Source organism: Acyrthosiphon pisum, chromosome A3, assembly GCF_005508785.2.
Source record: "Acyrthosiphon pisum isolate AL4f chromosome A3, pea_aphid_22Mar2018_4r6ur, whole genome shotgun sequence".
Classification (NCBI taxonomy): domain Eukaryota; kingdom Metazoa; phylum Arthropoda; class Insecta; order Hemiptera; family Aphididae; genus Acyrthosiphon; species Acyrthosiphon pisum.
In genome coordinates, this window is record NC_042496.1 from 2,839,035 (window position 1) to 2,862,457 (window position 23,423).

Genomic DNA, 23,423 nt, shown 5'->3' on the forward strand with positions numbered 1-23,423 from the left:
CAAAAATATAGGTATGTACGTATTGGTAATGCTGATGAAATCGGAACACAGGATATCTATATCCACTTACGACACAAACAAAATATCTTCGATGATATATGTATAGATGTATAAAATCCGGAACCTAGCACACGTTATCGGTGTAATATTTTTATATATATTTTATATATGCCACGAATAGATATGGCGTGGTATATCATCGTGATATAGATGTACGTATAATATAATATATTATTGTCCCTGATAATTAACGCGGTTGCCGCGTTACTGTCAGTGTTGGATCATATGATTGGAGTCTCTAAAAAGAAACCACTTTAAGACCACTTACTTATTAAAAAAAAAAAAAATGTATTATAAACTGCACATCACTATATAGTATATATACAATATTCTAAATCAACATTTAAATAAATAATCCATACATTATTATAATATTATGTATATATATATATTCTAGTTTCAATATTATATTATATCATCTATATATAGTCATCTGCATTTTGTTATTATTTTGATCGTCATTTATGATAGGTACTTCGATATCCATAATAATATATTGGGTCCTTAAAATGTTCAAAAGCGACGGGGTCCCAGTGCAATGCACCGTTTGCGCCGGCGGTTTATCCGGCACTGTGGGTACCGTACTACCGCATAAATGTTTATAATGATGTAGCGCATTGAGGACGCGAACAATTGGGTCTAACAAACGTGTATTGTTTTCAAATATGTTTTTTTCATCTCGCACTCGACGTGTCACTATATGTATTTTAAATTTTCTACCACCCACAATATATTACAGTCTGATTGCGGCGATTTTTTTTTTTATTGAAGTAACTTGCATTATTGCTGTATGTCATCAATTTTTGTACGTTTATAGCCATATAGGTATTATATTATTATATAATTCTGACTGAATGACAGTTGTGGAACAAATTACGAATGGAAGATAGTAATATAATATGTTAACAATTATATTTATAAATATAACGCCTTTATTACCTAGTACAAATTATTATAATAAGTATGCGTTGTGAAAATTTTTCTATTTGTTCATAATAAAACAATCATCAACAACACTAATTCGTGTAATATAATTTACTCTAATAAAGCTGCTTGTATATCAATAATAAGCACCGTATTACGGTTTGTTTATAAAATAAATAATAACCGGTATCGTAATACAAAAAAAAAATGTCGAAATCAAGCTAATTATGCATCATCGAGTTATAAATAAATTTAAATTCAATTTTTTTTATTAAAAAAGGTGTATAAGTAAATTGTATATAATTGATAATTTTAGTGATGAAAACGTAATTAAAACGAATATATATATTACCACAAAATAATGATATTACTATCGTGTGAAACATACAAGTGCCAAGTACGCGAGGTTAATGCGAAAACCAATTAATCATGTCACTATATAAATTTTAGTTTTACTGTAACGTGTAAAATGAAACAACGTTTTCGTGAACTGATGAGTATTACATTCTCTCTCATATATATATAATATATAATTCACCATTACACACGACATAATAAAAGGAACTCAAGTCTACTAAAACCTGTAACTTTATTATATACAAACGTAAAGTGTTGTAAAGTTCTTAACAAGGCACATTTAGGAATACAAATGTACATCAAACAATATATTATATATAAAAAAATACAATAAATACATATATATCCAAGTTTTTTCCCTTGAAATGGTACGAATGTAATTTGATTTTTTATTATTATTGTTGTTTTTTCCTTTGTTGTGTTTACCGCTTTTCAGTCGAAACGTTCAAGATGTGAAACTGAAGTATAAATCTTCTAACCATCCCCGTGAGTTGGACAAGCAATTTAAATTTTTTTTTTTAAGTTGATTAGTGTCATGAGTAACTAAGTACAAAGTCCAGTTTTAATGTTTTTAAATATTTTATTTTTAGTATAACGGGGATAAAAACGTTGAAGAATTTTCAACATTCAAGAATACACCTTATATAAAAGTTTACATTAAATCATAAGAAATATAATATTAAGTATTTTTAATTTTTTTTTTTTGTATTTATTTTGTTTACGTATTCTATGTACTCGTCTAAACAGTGCATGTTTAGGCATTTCGCGTCCCACGATTGTATTTCAAAAAAATAATTTTTACCGCCCTAACCACTCCCCACACACTGTTGTCGAACATTGACCTAAATTAATTTTTTTCTTATTTTACACATAGTATTATAATACAATCAAATGAGGATAATAAATTTAAGCCAAAAAAACTAAACTTGTGTAGGTATCCATAATATTAATATACTGTACAATTTACATCATATATATATTTTATTCCATATATTTTATTTTTACCTGCCTACTCGTTTTACGATTTGAAGGTAGTTATATATTAATACTTAAATAATATTACTATTTGTGTTATATTTTCTTTGTGAACATTTAAATCACTTAACTCGTTTATATCATCATCATATTTAAATACATCGGTCGTATTGGGTACTACTTGTGTGACTATAAAGTACTATGCATTGTGATTAGGACTTTACTTTTAAAAGTTTAAATAATAACCATTAATATTAGCATTTTGTTTAAGATAATATATGATTGCAATAGTAAAACCTGTCGTATAAAATAGATCTATGTATAAATGGTCTAATGTTGACCTGGACTTACTTTCTTTAATCAATAAATTTTAAAAGATAACAAGGTAGGAATGTCCAGAATATAGATTGTATTTTAAAATTTATATTTTTGATACAAAATATTATAAACACTAGCCGTGCCCAAATACGTAAGTGTACTCACCATTTGAATAGTTATGAATTATTATTATTATTTCCATGCGTTCTATAGCGCTACCTATAACTACAGTCTATAATGAGAATAATGACATAATATATTGACAGGAAGACTAATAAACTTTCGATTTATTAACTATTGCAAGTTTACTCGCAACAAACGCCAATATACATTGTTATTTTTTATTCGCGCGTATATTAGGGATTTTAAGATGATAGTATTATTGTCATTATTTTTGCTATCAGGCGGAATATAATAATATATTAATGTTTTTATTGCGAAATGCATTATAATATTTTTGATTTTTTATGGACACACACACACACACACACACACACACACACATACAATTACGAACGTTAAAAAAATCTAATGAAAATGATAAAATAAAAACATTTTTCGTTTACACAGCGGCAGCGTTGAGGGCGGTCACCACCATCACGATCAGCTGCAACCACCGTCGTCGTCGTCCGACCCGGCTGACGTGACTCGGCACAAGATCGTTGTGATGGGCGCTGCGCGGGTGGGCAAGTCGTCGCTGATCACGCAGTTCCTGTACCGGAAGTTCTCGTCCAAGTACAAGCGAACCGTGGAGGAGATGCACCACGGCCAGTTCACGGTGGACGGCGTGAAAATCGACCTGGACATACTGGACACTTCCGGTGCGTACGAGTTTCCGGCCATGCGCGCCCTGTCCATATCGTCAGCGGACGCTTTCGTGCTGGTCTACTCAGTCACCGATCCTGATTCGTTCCAGCAGGCGGCCGCCATCAGGGACCAGATCATCGAGACAAAGCACACGGCGGACGTGCCGATCGTGGTGGTCGGCAACAAGCTCGACTTGGCCAATTCTGACCGGAAGGTAAATACTGCGATTATCATAATATTATTAGAACGCTCGATTTATCAATTAAATTATAAATATTATTTTTATCATGATATTTACGGTAGGTACCTACATTATAGCCATTGCATTTTCATTTGTCGTTTTGTTCAAAGGCCAATCATGCATTCGAGCCCCCGCGCGACCTTTCGGTGGATTGCAATAACAACGATTCGTGTTGATTTGTATAGGAAACAATTTATGACGCGAATATATATAGGTACCTACGCAGGTCCACAAAACGTTCGTAATTCCTCTGAGTTAGTATAGAAATTTGAGCACTTGACATTTCAGATATGATTACCTTCCTTATTAGTTATTAGCAATACAATATTATTATTTGGTGTTTAATTATTATTTATTGTTTATCGATGATAGTACAACTTTTAAAAATGTTTGATTTTACTGTATATCCTCTATCCACACAATAGCGGCTATCTTAGGAGCAGTCTTGTTAAGAATACTTTTTAAATGTAGGTATCGAATTAAAATACGTATTTAATACTTGGTGTAATTCTTGTTTAATATATATTAAATTTATATTCAAATTTTGAAAAGTATTTAAATACAAGTATTTGAATACTTAAAAAGACTGCCTAGCAGGTATATATAGCTGGGCGATAATCGCGTTTACCTATACAAAAAACATATTTTATTTAACACCAAAAATTATAGGTAATGACGTGTTTTTTTTAAACAATTACAATAATTTCCATAAAAATAATCTCCCCGTCGACTTTGTTATGTATACATAATATCATTGATTATAAATACTAGTATTTAGTATCTTGTTATATAGTATTTATATAATCAATGATAATAATATGTTTCGAAGCAGCCACACATGATTGTCCGTCTATAATGCGTAGGACATTATTTTAGTCGACACTGCACAGGATGTTCAAATATTTCCAATGTTTATAACAAACGATAATGTGTCTACCTGTGGAGTTCTCAGAACATTCAACATACGATTATATTATAGCACTCGAAACGATTGTTCAAAAAAAAAATGAAAATCCATCATAATAGCCTCCCGTACGCGCGGCTTTGTACCTAGTGCATATATAGTATTATATAATTTAAACGGAAGGTTACTGATGGAGCGATGAGCGTACGCGCTTCTGGCTCTTTCGCGATGCACTTGTCTCCCGCGATGCACTTCTTGTCCGCGGTAATTATAACCTATAATGGAAACATTCTCTTTACGCACCCAATCTCAATATAGACCACATAAGGCACATTAGGTTTACAGGTGTCATTCAAAATAGTATATGATTATAGGCTGACTCGCCGATATATGATAATATCATCATAGGTAATTTATATACAAGGTACACGTCACGATGGTATCTGTTAACAATATTTGTATATTATATCGCTCAACCAAACTCGTATATAATAATGATATTGTTATATTATGATCACAATTAATATACAACCTACGATGTACCTCCAAACTGTTATAATATTATATTTTACGATCGAAGCACTTAATATAAGCTATACTGTGTACGAGCGTGTCAGGCAGTTTGTTCCCGTACCGTAAGACCCGCACGTCAACTGCATGAATATACCTGTCCTCCACATCATACCTGTCTAAACTTTAGTAAGACTTTAATAATTACTATTTTTGAATATTTAATGGAAATTAACAATTTGGCTTATGCATGTCAATTAGTTCTATATTATATTACATTGACAGACTGGTCTTGAAGAAACGTTTAAACTTGTTTGCAAATTATTTTAAAGTACTTATTGACGTATGTCTGGAGAAAATTTAATAACATTTGGGGAGGGGAGAGGGACAAGCTTCATAGAAATGCTTTATTAAGTAGGTATTGGAACGTGTTGAAAATGTCGACTTGATAATATTGTTATACATTTTATCGTTTTCGAAATGTTGGATTATTCGATTTTATCTGTGCGGAATGTGGATATAATATTCAACAGAAATGAACAATGCAATTTAATTTGTAAAGATTTCGTACGATATATTTTTATCTTCAGCAAATAACTTCTCACGTATGGCAACGAGTGACGACTAAATCGAATAAATAAATAAATTTTTTTTTCTCAAACACTATTGCAAATTGTTAACTTGAATCAATAAATACTCGTGAAATCTACTATCAATCAGTTTCAGGCGTCTAAGCCTACTCTCGCTATCTCTTGACACGCGGAACGACGACCACGGATATTCGTCTCCAAACGACACGACACAAAACCAAAGACGACGTTATAAATATGTATATATTGTACGTGAATCTTGAAATGATCCATTGTCGCACGTAGCAAAATACTTATACAAACATCCATTAGCAAGAGGTTTAAAAATATAAATGGGATTGTGACAGTGAAAAATAATTTTTAAAAACACAAAAGCGCATGATACGTTATATAATACTTCTAATAGTACATTCACAAATTGTCTTATTCGTATTAAAAAAATGTTACACAGCAGTAGAGGTATACCTAATATAGGTATACAACGCATAATATTATTAAACTATATTATAATACTATGTGTATAAAATACCTATAATGTGTACTTTACTATGTATTTTAGAACCTGTTTTATAACGTCCATTTCTTATAGTGATAGATGTTTTTGTATTAAAAATATTGCATAACACGCATAACATGTCGTTTTAATATTTGTTTAAAAATTACTGTAAAAAAAATGTCCAAGTTCGTGACTAAGCGATTGCGTTGAAAAATTCATTTTTATTCCTAAACGTTCAAGGTTTATAATATTATTATTATGATGGTCAATTTATTGTTAAAAGAAAAATTAATAAATACCTATGACATATTATGTATATTTATAATTGAATATCTATATGTAATATGTAGGTATACTGGATAATATTAAGTAAGTAAACCGACTAAAGTATTTAATATTAATTGTATTCGTACATTATATTGTATAGTAGGTGTACTAGGCACGTTCATACAGTTATAAATTGTAGCCTTGTTAATCGTAACAAAAACCATAATTATTTATATTTCAATGATTTTCAACTACATCATTCACTCTTGACGTATTAAAATAATAATTATTAATATAATTAATAACATTATACTAATTAACATAGATCTCGAAATGAAAATGTAAAATCACGACCTTCATTAATTTGTTGAGGCTAACTTACCTCATTTTAATGAATAAATGATAATATTTAATCAATTATATTTAGGTACCTATATACGAAAATAATAATGATACAAATTGGTAAACTCGAGTTGTAGAAGGTTGAATGGTTGAAAGGCTGAATGGACTTGTTGGTGTTAAAAATGTAATATATTTCATTATCTTGACTCAAATGGTATTAGGTAGTTAAAGAGCTTCTGAAAAATTAAAAATATATTAAGTTGGTTAGCCGCTGTAAGACGAGAGCTGTATCATCATTTTAAGTTATAATTTATGCAACAGACACGCCTTAATGACACAAGTTAACTGCAATAAGATTAACAATAAAATTGTTCACGGAGAGTATTCTAAATGAAAACAATGAATTATAAATTCAATTTTTTTAGCTATAAGCCGACGTAATGACGAAGCGTAACGATGGCGCCTATAACAGAATATAATTTTGTAAAATTCATAATATCATCTATATTTCTAAAATGTATATATATTATATATACATATTAATTACATTAAACAGCAAAATAGGTTTGACTTTTTCCTGAACATAAGCTCACATTTTTTAGTTATTTTATATTTGAGAAAAAATACCAATAAATCTCTTTTATTATTACTGTTTTATTTTTTTCTTGCAATGACAAGTGTCTAGTTTATTTGCTACGAGAAGGTCCTGCAGCAGTATATTATGCTATTTTAGAGCAAGCAAACTATTGTTTTTTTAAATAATGTATTATGTTGTTTTGTTTTACATAAAAAAACAATGTGAAAGTGCTCAAAAGTTATACGTATCCTTTTTATTGATTTTTAATGTTCGACATAGGTACAACGTGTTATTCTGGCATCCAATAATTTCGAATTCAATTACAATTTTTCGAATATTACATTCGACTGACACGTCTCTATAACATATGGCATTTGGTATTGAGTGTATTCAAATCAACTAAAATCTTCACATGCATTAGTTTTTTGTTGAAAATAAAATTCGATAAAATATACCTACCAGATCTCCTGACCTATCCCCAAGAATATATTGTTAATTAATACAACGTCATATCTATTTTATTCTTTAAATAAAAATTATTATTGCGCAGTACTTTTGGTACTTGGGTTCAATTGCGTGTACTATTGATGGGTTAGGTAGCTAATATTATATAATATATTTCATAATAGGTTAAATTTTAGACTGTTACTAAACAAGCTGCCTACTTATTATAAGCGTATTAAATATATACAGTTTATTAATAAACTATTGTAACATTTTATTGTTTAATAGATCTGTTTCATAGTGGTAAACTGTAGACATTTCGAAATATATATATTGATAATATTATATGTAGGTAGGTACGTTTAAATATTTAGCTAGCAAAATTAATTTCTTGCCATTTGTTTCAAGGGTTTATTATAAATGCCAACGATAACACATTTTAAGCAATTGTGTAGAACAATTTAAAAAATAAACTTTAAAGTGGCTTTAATCGATAGAGTAAACCGAGATATACAATTGATGGATGAATAACAGATGTAATATTGTGCAGCTTTAAACTCATTAAAGATCACGATAACGAAAAGAATTTAGCCTACAAGATTTATTATCTACTACCCTCCCATTTTTAAGCTATCTACAGATAAATTAATTGGTCTAATTCGTCTTGTGACCCGGCCACTCATTTAAGACAATTGTCTTTTCAGTTTCGTTTAAAAGCGTCTACCGAAAAATAATGAAAGAAAAGAATTGATAATAAAAAAAACCAAAAATATGTAGGGTGATGTTTCTTTACTGCGTTTTCTTCCGTCAATATCTTTTGTTTTACTCTAATTTTTCCATACGATTTAAAAGTGAAATTATAATTTATCAACCCCGATTTTAAGTATTCATATAGAGTAATGAATTTTTAATATTAATTCACTATACAAATTTGTTGATTATGTAAAAATTCAGAACATAATGGATTATGAATATTTAATATCCTTATGCCCAGATGCTTAAAAAATGAATTAATTTAATGGTTCTCTAAAAATTAACGGACCTTGTGTCCGTGCGGGACATTTAAATAATTTTTTAAGGTACCATTAGATTGCTATTGATTCATGTTAAATGTTTATAGTGATTGTTTATGCAACCTGGCATTAATGCATATTAATAATAAATGTAATCGACAAATTAATGAAATAGTTAAAAAAAAAAAATAAGTAATAATTGTTTTGATGGGAATTGGGAACAGCCACAACGATAATGGACGATAACGGTACTTACTCAATACACAAGTTTATTATACATTCTTAATTTTTGTACGATTAAACATTTTCTAGGTACAATAAATACAATTAATTTAAGAAAGTTACAGTTTGAAATATTTTACATTTATTATTTTAGATAGGTATTGATAAACAATATATACCTATTTAAGTTTTTCTTTAACAAAATTCAATAGGTATGTGTAAACAAAGAACTGAAATAATAGGTACGTGAAGAAAAACTGTTCTAGCTTAATAATAGCTATTAAATTATGCCTATAGCATTACATTTTGAATGGTTAATGTAACCTCCTGTATTAATAAAAATAATTCTTGGAATAAATATTAAATTACTTTAAATACTTTGAGGTCATCATTTGTAAATAATAAGAGTTGATGAGAATATAAAAAATGCAAATCATTAATAACATTTAAAAATATAGAATGGGAAAATTTGAATCCTCAGGGAAGGAGAACGTCAAACCAAAAAGGAAAAAAAAAACTATTTTTATATATTTTGTATTGCTTGTTAATGATCAAAATAAAAATAAATAAACGGATTCACACAAGCCAAAATAATTACATTCTTACAGAGAAAAATATCATTCAATGTTCACAAAAATAATACATCTACAAAATATTAAAAGAACGATTGTGTTACAAAAGTACTTTAAATGCTTCCAAGCAAAATAATAAATTGCTACTATATAATAGGTAACTAAGAGAAACAATAGATATTTGACTATAGTGTTTGATAATCATATACCATGATACCTATATATACTTTACTGCACATTATAATTTTTTTTCTAATATGGATATAATTAATTTATATTTGGACTTTGTTCAACTTTTTATTTTTCTAACCGATTTTCATGAGGCTGATTTTCGTAACGATTTGTAGAGCAGTAAATGCCATAGAAAATTGCAAATCAACAATAAAAAAATGTTATTAAATTCCTTAAAAAATGCAGCATGTTACTAGATATTTTTCCACTGCACTGTACCCAAAAACATATCAATTTTCTTTGAAGAGGAAAAATATCTAATATTGGTAGCATGCTATTTATAATACATACGAACAACAGACGACATTTTCATTAGTCATATTGTCATACAATTATATAGCTTTTTTTAAATATTTGAAAAATAGTTAGATTCCTGATTCGCCATTGATTTACATAATTATTATTAAACAGTAAACTAATGGAGGGGAAAAGATGACATTCAAAACATACTGTCAGATTTCAATCAATCAATCACGGGCCTACTGCTGAAGTGATTAGTGATTACAGTGACAGATTGATATACTATCCAAAACTAATTAATTAGAAATCGTAGGCGCATCAACGATTATCATCATAATTAAGTTATTAGAACGAAAATGACCGTGAAAAATTGTTCAACGATGTCTTGCAGTCTTCATTTGTTAGATAATATTCATGGCTGTTTTAAATTAAAATTATAATATTATCCGTTGAAAAATAAATAATTACTATACAGTGTCCGCCACTGCGTAAAATAACGGGGTCGAGTTAAAAACAAATAACAATAAAAACGATCGTCGAAAATAAAACCTAAAACACTATCGCTGCAATGTTCCCCCGATGAATTTAAATTATGATCAATGGAAGTGGGTTATTATACCAATGGTGACGGATTTGTGAGTTTCATATTTTATTGTTGAGCAAATAACATCCGATACGCAAGGCGAACGTGTATTAATCAGTATAATAAGACGTGCGCATTAAGCCAACTGTTTTGAATTTAGTTCAAGATGGTACAATAAACTTTTAAGTAACATAATATTTCAAAACGAATATACCTATTGTGTTCGGCGAACACTTTAATCTGTTTAATCATTACTCGTTATTAATTTTTAAAAAAAATGTCATTTCGAACACAAAATGTTTATTGTTGTATATAAAACGCTCTGCATATTATGTGACAGATGTATTTGCGAAGAAGAATATTTACGTGGTACACCATCATGATTACAGTGATATCGAGTGTAGATAAAAATACCGAATAAAATATTTGCGAAAATAAACAAAATATGTCTCGTCGATAACAATTTATTATTTAAGTTGAACATTCATAATGAAGCTTGCACCGCGGTTGCTATGTTTTAATCTTTTCATTTTTGTTTCATACCTGACGGCAATAATATGAATACCAATAATCTATACATTGTATCGTAATGCTGTTTTTCGCGTTTTCCTTGAATAATTGTATGATATACATATAATAATATGTAACTGCATCTAGAAAACGAATTTATAATAAACATATTAATCTAATGTATTTCATTATTTCAAAACAAATCGAAAGATTAGGAAATATCTAAATAATCTACATATACCTACTCAACATTTAGTTTAAATATAAATTAAAACACCTATATTATAATTTAATAGATGACGCCAGAATTGAAATTAAACGAGATTGTTATGTAACCAAATTGATGTACAGTTGTACATGTAGTTAAATTATTTTTTTACGTTCTGAATATACTATAGTAGCATATTGCCGTTACCGGAAGGCCCTTATAGGTTATAGGTACTCGGTAAAGAGGGTGTAGTTATTTCAAAAATAATGTCAGTGCAAACTAATGTTGCATCCCCACACTGCAGTTCATAATTTTATATATTATATTATTATTATTATATATACCAATTAAAATTCAATGATCTAGTATAAAAAATATCTGAACAGTGATAAGTCTGTTCACAATTATTTAAAACGTGTATTATGCACATTGTGCAATGATTGAGATTAAACCGGTGCATACTACTATTGCGTACTAGCTGCATGTTATATATTTTAATTGGTTAATTGCATCCCAAACCAAAAGGTCAAAATCAGGTCATATATTTGCATCGCAGTACCCTTTTGCATAGGTACCTACCCTTTTTTATAACTTAGTTCCGTCCGAAAATTGGTACTAAAATCGATAATTTTAATGTACTCTGTTAATGTACAAAGTATACAATGTTATAAAGAAAAGTTATAGTTATAATAATATAAAGAAAATAATATATTGAAAATGCTGATAATTATAATTTAATTAAATACTGGAGGCTAGGTATCTAAATATGTAAGTTATTATTTATTTTGATTCCCATTAAAGTAGGTATACATATATTTAACACACGCTACAGAAATAATAATTTATAATTTATATGTATATAATACGGCATATGACCGATTTGTAGGACGACTGACAAGAGACGTGAGTAACGACTACGACTTTAATCTTATATTCTTATCCAAATACTGAAATATAAATGTGTATGTTGTTGATACTGTAAATTAACAAAAACAATTTGTAAAATTAATTAACGCTGTAACGTAATGAATGATATCAATGTAAAATAACTATAGCTGAAGTTTATATTTTACACTTTATATTAATTACTTATACCGGCTACCGTTACATTAACTTATGAACCAACTTGTTATTTTATAGAATAAGGCTAATTTACACTTTAACTGAAATATATTAGGTATAATATTATATTATTATATATGGGTTTAAGTATATCTTCATGAAAAGAAATACATATTATGTAAATTAATCAATATTTTTTTACTTGGTTATAAATCTTTCTTTGTTAATGTTAAAATTAATATAATACGTAATTATTAAATATTCATTAAAATAATTTTTAAAATTCAAAATATTAATAAAAAAATACATTGGTGTTGGTTATAATAACTATTTTCATATTATATTGTTTTCGATATTACTCAATATTAGTAACTGTATAACACCGATAATTATGATATAGTCCTCGAAATGGGTCGCAGGTTACCGGTCGAATTTATTACTACCTACAAAATATACTTTGCAGCATTATTGCAGCCGATTGAATATCATGATATAAAAAAAAAATCATTACATTTTAACCCATGAGATGAGATTAAATAATGGGAAAATATATTTAAAGGATACATAATAATAAGAATTGTTTTCAACGTTAGGTTTCAACTAAACTACACCATAGAGAACGAAACAATTATATTAGTCAAATTGTGTTTGCCATAAATTACAACGTTCATTTTGAAGTAGTCCTCCGAAATTTAATTAATTCTTTTAATTGCCATTTCGTATATTCTTTTTTCAACCGATAAGCATAGATATTATTATGATCTGATAGATATCAACAATACTCGTGTCGGCGCGGCGTGGACGAATAATAAAAAAATTGTTAACGCATTATACACACGTCTTTTGCACGGTACACGGTTTAAATTAAAATTTAGTTCGTAAAAAAAAACCCAAATCACGACTCGCCCCGCACTGTAGAAAAATATTGTCCAATTATATATTTTATAACGTTTTAATATACGCAATACACGACGTATACACGCGTGTATGTTATTGTGTTACAGAAGTATATAATAATAAAAGTCCGTCGTTAAAACCATCCCTTGATAATAATAACAACAACACAAATAATAATATAATATAGAAGTGGAAAATAAACACAGCGGCGTTAACGTCTAATAAATCAGTGGCGATATTTGCAGTGGCTAAAAATTGCGTCGGACGTGATAAATATTCGTTTTTTACCCCCGAGGGACCCGTTCGTCGGATAAAACGTTTTGCGCGCGAGTCGTGTTATTCGTATACAATCATTACGACGTGCACACAATATATTATATAATAATAATATATTATAATAGCAGCTGTAGGTATGGCGCCGCGTAAGCATATTGTGCACTCAGTAATGGGACTCGCTCGCTTGTCCGGCGCATGATACGACACGATAATATTATTATAGTCTATACCAAAAACCAGGTATGCGGTATAAAACGACGCGCAACGTGAATACACGGTTAACCAAGGTTGTGTGAACCCTGGCGGTAATCCGAGGCGCGTTTCATACAAACCTACCGTATACAACACCAGCAGCAGCTATATCGTATAATAATGATTATTATATTAAACGATTGTTTGTGCGGCCGACTGTTGCGCGGCGGCGGAGGTGCTTACAACAAAAGCATAATAATAATAATTGTTAATTAAAATGAGTTCCCGTCACGGTGTGTCGTATGCGCGCGTAGACCTTAACCGCGACCATACCTGTAAATAATTTATTAAATTATATTTTATCAGTTTGCGATGCGCACGCGGGCCCGATGAACCGAAGTTCAAACGGATTTTACCTATATTTTATTTTTCATTTTTATCATTATTATTTTTTTTTTTAACGAGTCGAGAAGAAAATGAAAAGCGAACGACGAGAAAATTCGTGTACGCGCGTCTGTCGAGCTGTCACACAAAAGAAAATCGCGTATCTCATTCGCCTTTGTCGAGACTATCAAATGAGATGTACATATATATATATATATATATATATTATAAATATATTATGCGAGTGTGCACGGGAATTGACAACCTATTTCGCGCAATTATTTTTGTGTCTGCAGCGTCAGCTACCTATAAAAATGTGTGTGTGTGGTAAAACATTTTCTAGTTGGTTCCTTTTTTACATTTTTGTAAATGGCTTATTCAAAATGAAATCTCTCGAAGTATTCTCGTTCTCGGAATGTTTTTATTAGTATTATAATATTACCATAATATATTATAATTTATAACCCATCACTGAGTAATGATAATTATTATGCTCATATAACGCAACACAGGTGACGAAAAAGTGTTACAAAGTGTATCAAGTTTGGAAGTAAACATTTTTAATATATCACCACTTCTTACGTAGAAACCGTAACTTTTTATTGGTCACTATTACGAATTCGGCGCGGACGAATCGTACCGGCAATCCCAGTGGAACCGTTCTCGGTAATATTGAGGAATCCGAAATTTCAACATAAATTCCTAACTATAAACCGTATTTCAAATTATTATAATAGCTACTCGAATAATTTTGATTTCATCTTTGATAATTTTAATTTGTTAAACTATCTACTATAGTGATACGTCCCTGGTGAACCGAGTTGTATAAATATTTGAAATTTAATCTGTACGGCTACTCTCTGTCCATTGGGCATTAAGAAATAAGAATTGAATAAATTAATAAATTATTACACAAATAGTTTTCCGAATTGTCACACGAGTATATTTTTCTTCTTAGTCTAAAGTTTCTATGAACAATTATAATATGTCCAATTCCCCAACAACCAAACGCCTCTATCTCTCCCCGTATCATTCGACGGATTTTCTCCATTCTCTACTCCTAACAGTGATAAATCGTTACCGCTTCATTGTTGTCTGATATGATGAACAATCTCTTGGTTGTTTAATGTCCAGCTTTAGGCACCTCCTGACCTCCAAACTTGGCCAGCCCACCTTATAGTCTTCTGATCTTGAGAACTCTGACTATGGTTTTCGGGAAAAAAAGCCTGAAAATAAAAATACGGTCAAAAAAGCTCCGACTATTGGAGAATTATGCCTCGGAAAAAATTACTCAACTAGTTTATTATTCTTTATTAGTTATTTTCAATGTCATATTATATTAGATGTCATTTTTTTCCTTATAATTATTTATTAAAATACCTAAATATAGGAAGTATTAATGTGTTATAATTAATTAAGTGCAAATGTGCAATTTTACCTACCAGCCTAGGTACCTAGGTACTATATTCTTAATAAACTATTGGATATTTTCTTGTTTTATATTTATATTTATATTTCATAACATGATGGTTTACAAAAGTCTTAAAAATATTATATATAATGACATACATATTTTATATGATTAAGAAATGAAAAACAATGATGTGTGTACTTACCTATTGTCGTTAAATAATAATATGATAGAACAGTACAAAAATAAATAACTATATTAAACTTATTTAAAGCACGACAATACATTAGGTTTAAACAGTATTACATAAATATTATTGATTAATATATAATATCAATAAATAATTCTGATAATAATTCCTATAACAATTTGAAATTTGGAATATTTAGAGTGTAATCATTGCACGTCTAGTGTTTATATTGGTAAAGGGCTTTTTTACTATTTTTTAACCATTCTTTACCATATATTTATTTTAAGGTTTTATTTTTTTCCCTAGATTCCCAATTATAATATATTCGTCTGACGTTTCCCTCCTGGCAGTTCTTCTATTTCTTGGTTTGTATTCTTACTTCATGTTCAACTTTACCGTTTCTTTTTGGTCCACATATTCTTTTGAGAAATTCTTTCGTTCGAAAGTAGCTAATTATTTCCATCTTTCTTATGTCATCGTCCTGCTGGCATCACATGCGTACTGGTCTCAAACTCTCAACTGTAATTAGTACCTACCTGGTTCGTATACCATAATATTTTTTCTCCGCGACTGATTTTTTTTTTTTGCTCAAACAGGGGTGTTAGACTTTAGTATATAGTGTTAACAATACTACCGATTAGAATTCAGTTCAACTGAATAATTATAGTATACCTACAATTTATATAAAACGATAAAGTTTTAAAAAAAAAGTGATAAAATGTCGTAAAAACTGTCACGACGTTATTTATATTTGTAGATGTTATCTCTATGACGCACGTGTACGACTGCAGTCGACTATACGCCATAGTTTTCAAAATAACTAGAGCAAACTATTGATTTTGTAAAGATGTTTATCTGTTTCCCTTAAACCCGTGACTTTTAAAGTTTTAAGTAAAATTAATGTGTTTTGAACTCTTCGACCGTTGTCAATCGGATGTTGTATACTTATATACATATTGGAATACTTCGTGACTCGTGTTCAAGTTTTTGAAACAATTCTTCTTAGATTTTATAAAATTATTTAATAGTATTGTGCATTATTATTTTATACTTAAATTGTTCAATATTATAATATAGTATTTATATTTTTTTTTACAAGATTTACAAAATAAATCGTTTTGCGTGTGTTAATGAAATTATTGATATTATGATACATTTTTTTAATCAACATTTTTCAATTTGAACAATAGAATTCTATTCTACTACCTAATGAATAATTAAATTTTATTTAAGTAAACTGTATCTCTTTTGGTATATAACCGTTTAAGTATTGAACGGTTTGGTTTGATAAATACTTAAAACATTTTTCTACTATACGTACGCGAGATACACGATCTTGGTTCAAAGTCAATTTTCGACCAACGTCGAAGAAATTATTACACTCACTAACAACCACAAAACGATTTCATCAGCGTTGGGTATCTTATATTTAGCATATTAATCTATTAGAATAAAAACCTTTAAGGTACGTTTTCCCTGGAGCGTCTGTAGGTACTTGTCTAGCGTCAACACCGGTCTGGAACGTGGTCGGCGTCTCTTCTGACCGTCCGACGCTGCGGGGAAAATGTACCTTTAGGATATTAATGCGTATTAAACATGATAATTAAATTAATAAAATATAATTATTGCTATGGATCGATATATTTTTAAAAAAGAAGACGTAACCAAATTTAGTATTTTTTTTTTTTTAATTGTTTGGAATTCGTGCTAAAGAATAATATGAAGACACATAGTTTTAACGGTGACGGCACGTAAATTATATAATTTACTTTTTTTTCTTTGAACAAAATTTTTGTCATCGTATTATAGTGAAGATTTCGTCAGAACTTTGCATGAATACGTATCTTACAAAATGGTTATACCATATAGTATATAAGAGTTTAAAGGCTTTTTTTTTAAATTTCTCCAAATACTAAATACCTTCCACCGTAGATTACCTACATCTTACAATATGGTATGAATTATACCGCATATAAAGTTAACTTGGATTTTGCAATTGTTTTCGATAGCAATCTATAGTTTAAAATAATGTCATAGTTAACAATCTCAGAAGTTAAAATTTAATCCGTCAATAATGCTCACGTACCTGTAACCTGTAGGGAACGTATATAATAAAGTATAAACTTTGAAACAATATACTATATGAGTACATAATATTTTGAGATACCAACCTTTGTATTAATTTATTTTGAATTTAATTTTCTTGTTAAGTAAAGCAATAGTGATTAACATATTATACCTGATTTACATTATCTGAGTTATTGTCTGTATATATTCATAAGTATAGTATTTCGTGTTTTATTTTGGTTTTAGCTTATCGTTTCACCGTTTGCGTAGGTACCTATTATTTATTATGATACAGTTGTACGACGAAATCTCGTAAAATAATAATTTAATTTGGCAAAATTTAATTTTCAACACATATTTTGTTGTGACTTGTGGCTTATGGAATATAAAATATATTATAATATACCCACATTTTATCGAGCAATATAAAAAACAATAATCTCAGTCCATACAATAATATGTTATACCCTTCGTATACATATTTGTGCTCGCGATATACTCTCTCTCACTCTCACTGTTCCTCCCTCCCTCTCTCTCTCTCTCACCCTCTCTCCCTCTCCCTGTCTCTCTCTCACTCTCTCTCTACCTCCCCCCTTCCCACACTCTCACTACATATATACATACAATTTATATAATAGCATTTCAATCCCGTCTTGCTTATTGCCTCCAATACGAGCTCCTCGGTTACGCGGTCGTAAAATCATTATCTCCGACGATTACCTTTGACACAGCCCTTCGTCCGGTTACCCAAAATCTGCCCATATACGATGGTATGGCAGGTGGGTACCTCGACAAATATACCATTGTAACGATTTCCGTTCGACTGTGTAATGGTCTGCCGATAATAGTCTTTGCGCTCGCGATAGACTGAGACTATAATATAGTTCGATGATGTTTCAAAGCCGGATATAATATAATATGTACGATAGCTCACCTATATAATATATATATATAAATGTTCACGATCGTATAAACGACACGAGGGAGCTGTGCATTTAAATTCCGCCCGAAATGGTGTTTAGTTGAAACGAGTCGATGTATACTTACAGTAAATTCTACCTCCACGAATATTATAGCTGTAGTTTTGATGGTAGATACGCACATAAATCTTATTGTTCTGCCCCTAACATTTTCGGGTAAAATGTAGGTATATGTTCGAGAATTTAGGTTAAGGGAATAAATAGGCATTTGACAGTTTTAATATATTATACATTTGTCTTTTACTACTATTATATTATAATGTACCACATGATCAATGATGACACTTTCTAATATAATTTTAGCTTAACTAATATTGTTCCAATCAAATGTGTTATAGTAAACCATTGCAAGGAACAAGCAAACATATAATAACACATATAATATTGTACATTTTTATATCTACTATAAATCATGTACAAATTTAAATCTTCAGGATATGATGACGTAAAAATATGACGCCCTAGGTACACATTGGAGTAGCACCCCACTTCTATTGACATTTAACAACATAGACATAATAATAATTATTTATTAAAAGGTGCTATAGATGACGTATAGTCTCCTACAATGTCATAAATAACCCCCGATAATTTGTCAAATTTTAACGCCCTGAAACGAGTCTTATCATACATTTGTTCATAGAACTTCAACATTTTGGATGGTTACTATATAGTTGTGTTTCGTCGTAAAAATTTCTTCCGAATTTCGACTAGGTTTTTTTATCGTATATACAAACTGCGACTCATTAATTTTTTTTGTTCATATTAATTCAAAATATAAAATATAAAAATAAATGCTACCTACATGTTAACTTCATTTTCTTTCCTATCTTTACACAGCATTTTTGTTAATATAGGTGGATTAAAAATGTTGTTTTGCAGTTTTTATTTCAATTTTTTTTTGAATTTTCGCCATCTATTTTTTGAAACTAATATTATAATGGCCCTGGTAAAAATCTGTTTGATATTTATTTTTATAAATTCTATATTGTTAATATGTAACTGTCATTATTAAACAGTCAACGATAATATTAGAATAATATGAATTATGAAAAACACATCTTAAAATAATAAATATATAAATCAGGCCACAACTCAGATATAACGCAAAAAAACTCGGACGTTATGCATACAAAAACTCGGGCTGAAATTCGGTTTAGACATTTTTCGCATAGTTATCTTTGGAGATGCAATTATTATAGTATGCTGCCTAAATTCTACTTATGACATATTCACTTTATATAATATTTTATTTTATTTTCACGTATTATTTATTTTATCAATATACATATTATGTTCAACTGTAATGTATTTTAATGTAACGCGTATAGTAATAATAAAAATTTTTCATTAGTATTTTAAAGTATTTTGAACTTCGAACACCGGCGCCCCGTATAATGTGACTCAGAAATTGGCACTTTCCTCCCTGAATCCTTCCTCTAACTTTTCCGCCGCCAATGCGTATAGAATACGTTGATAAATATACACATAATATGTAGATTATTTTGTCTGGGACATTTTCAGGGTGGAATATATCGTTATTCATATTTTATTCGTCTAAGATTGGAATCGAGTAGATATTTACATAATATTATATCTAAACTACAAACGGTCCCAGAAAATTGTCAGGTGGGTATAAATCACAATGTTATGAATTTATGACCTTAGTTTGTGAGTCTACACTTGTTCGACACTTAACTCAGAGTTTTTAATGCGTTCGCATAATGTTTGGAACCTCAAATTTTTTTGACTGGTTTTCGATTTTTATATTGTCCCATGCTACTTAATACAATCTTTGCCCTATCGGCTCCAATCTCGAGTTTAGTTTTGTGAATTAGCACCCATATTGTTGGATGACTATGTCCTACTAAGTGTGTGAATATATAATATGGTTAGACCTTAGACCTAAGTAAAGATTAGGTGTAATAAACTTGTAATTTACGACTTTCCAAATAAAGTGATAATCTATAACATATAATATGGTTAGACGTTAGACCTTAGTCCTTAGACATAAGCAAATATTAAGTGACTTAACTTAATAATTATTAAATTTGGGACTTTTATTCCATCGGACTTTTTTACCTGACTTTTGTTCGGGGATTCAGTATACATGCAGCGAGTATGATACAGTATAAAAGATAAAATTACATAATTGTAAAGACTAAGATAAAAAAAATTATATAAAATCTATAGGGAAATCAATTTTATATCAATCCAAATATGGCACATCATTTAAATTTTTAATCACACACACTTATACTTCACTTATATATTATTTTAATATATATAATATATTAACTTGATTTCTATTCATTTCAATTTTTAATTACATATACAAAAAAAATAATCCGCTTTTAATCACCTTTAATCGTGGAATTCATAGACATTCCCTAGTCTGTCAAAATGAGAAGGAAAATGGATTGATAAAAGAATAAATACAACATCCTGGATATTAAAAAAAAAGTCACCTTAACACATTACAATGTTTTAAAATCACTCGCCCAAACTCATTATGCTAAATGGCTCAAACACATTGAATTTTTTAAAAATTCACTCAAACGCAAACCACCCGACTCGTACGCAGCCGGGTTTTCGATTGCCCGCGAGTTCATTATATTAATGTTATTGTACCAACACGTTTTTCTTGGTCGTCGTCGGCGGTTTTATATAATAGACAATAATATAATGTTTGCCCTTGAGTCGGTCGTTTCAAATTGAAGGGTGCGGTCATCGCGTCAGCTGTCTTCGGCAGTAGCGAAAAAAAAAGCAGTAGGATTATTACAGTGCGGTATATTATTTTTATTTTATTTTACGCACGCACGCGCGCACGAAGATTGATCCAAATAAGCGAAAAAAATAAAATAAATAACAAGGTTGTTATATAAATGCATTTTTTGTGATGTAAATATAGTCGTTAATTATAGATAGAAAAAATGAGAAGAAAATCGCAAAATGCGAAGGACTGGTCGCCGCGGTATATATAAACACGCATAACTACAGCTCGAGGCTGCAGAACTGGTCCCCGGCGGTCTATACCAAACTTCTTGGCGTATTATTTTCGAGTTGTTGAACTTGCGCTCGCCTATATAGACGATAGGAATGTTACGGCCGGTGTTAGGTTAGGTTATTTTTTTTTCAATCGGTTGATTAATTATCACGACGAATCGCTATGCAATATAATATATATATATATAGAATTTTAAACCTCAACGTTGCGTCGTAGTGACACTACTGAAGCAGTGGACTTCAGACGATTTTGTTTTTTATTTTCCATCAGCTATTTATATACACTCAATACAGCCATTATACGATATTTTTCTTATTCATTCTTTTACTCCGGCGCACGCGTGTAATGTAAGACATGTAATACGAGATGGCCAACGGAAAAAAATAATCATCGCTCGTCTTAATTATTGATCAATTGTAATTTTATATCGGATTTCGATGTCCGTGAACCGTATATTATACTATGTAGTGAATACGATGCCGCAGTGCAGGTGGTGTTAGGTTAGTAGGTATGCACAATGCACTCGTGACGGATCCCATACTGTGAGTTGTCAAAACATTTCCGTCTGCAGACTCGCTTGGAGACGTGTATTATACAAAAATAAAAACACAATTCTTTGTTATTGTTATTTTTTTTTTGTTCTAAACGCATTAGCGAAAAATAAAACGGAAATTAAAATTTCCGACGTGGGTGTTCTTAAATGCGTCGTCGTATTATAGAAGTTGAAACGAATCTTCAACATTTTCATCGACCTGTTGCGGTTATCCTTTCGTACATTTTGCCTCCTTTACACCGACAATACATATTTTAGTTAACCACTTACCCATAATGTAATTTTGATAAGCCAAATCTTAATTTAATGATTAGATATTATGATATATTTTATAAGATGTATCCCGCTTCCAGATTATATAAGTATGACGTGTGTAAGTTGAAAGTATATGAATTACAAGCTCATCATAACAATACCTAAATCATTAAATTTATATATAGATATATTGTGAAAAAATCATTCTAACTCAATCGTACAAAAAAATGAACCACAAGATTATATTATAATATCGAAATAGAATACACGGAGGTTTAAAAAAGTATAAAAAATATATCACGTTCTGATTGATATAATATTTCTATACATCCGATGGGTGTAAATATTTACATTGTCAGTTTTATATACTGCAACTGTAATTCGTTTCAATCCGTTTTTAAAAAAGCCATTTGGTTCATTTTTCAATTTTGTTTTGTTCTTTGATTCTCCGTCAATTTGTATCCAAGCAATCATTACAATGCATAAATTACACATTTAAAAATCGAATTAAATATTCTCACCCACTCGATGGACGAATATTTTTTTCAATATATGTATTAATTACATCGGTTAAAACTCTAAATCATTACTGCTTTAAAATATAATATTATTCGACATTGATTAATATTCTTTATCGAGGAAATATTATGTACATAAAATATATATTATAGTTTATTGGCGAAAAAATTAACTTATGAGATTTCTGTCAATAAAATGTAAAGGGTAAACGATTTTAGTATTTATTTTTTGTCATTCAA

At 29.7% G+C, this 23,423-nt stretch overlaps 1 protein-coding gene across 2 annotated transcripts in view; it reads left to right on the plus strand.

Annotated features, from left to right (window-relative positions):
* LOC100162054 (ras-related protein Rap-2b-like) overlaps positions 1 to 23,423 on the plus strand; it is a 116,233-nt gene that overhangs the window by 38,185 nt on the left and 54,625 nt on the right. For both annotated transcript variants that reach the window (XM_016801941.2, XM_001943232.5), the window contains exon 3: positions 3,205 to 3,655. In XM_016801941.2, the coding sequence (XP_016657430.1) occupies positions 3,205 to 3,655 (451 nt within the window). The remainder of the gene's footprint in view (positions 1 to 3,204; positions 3,656 to 23,423) is intronic.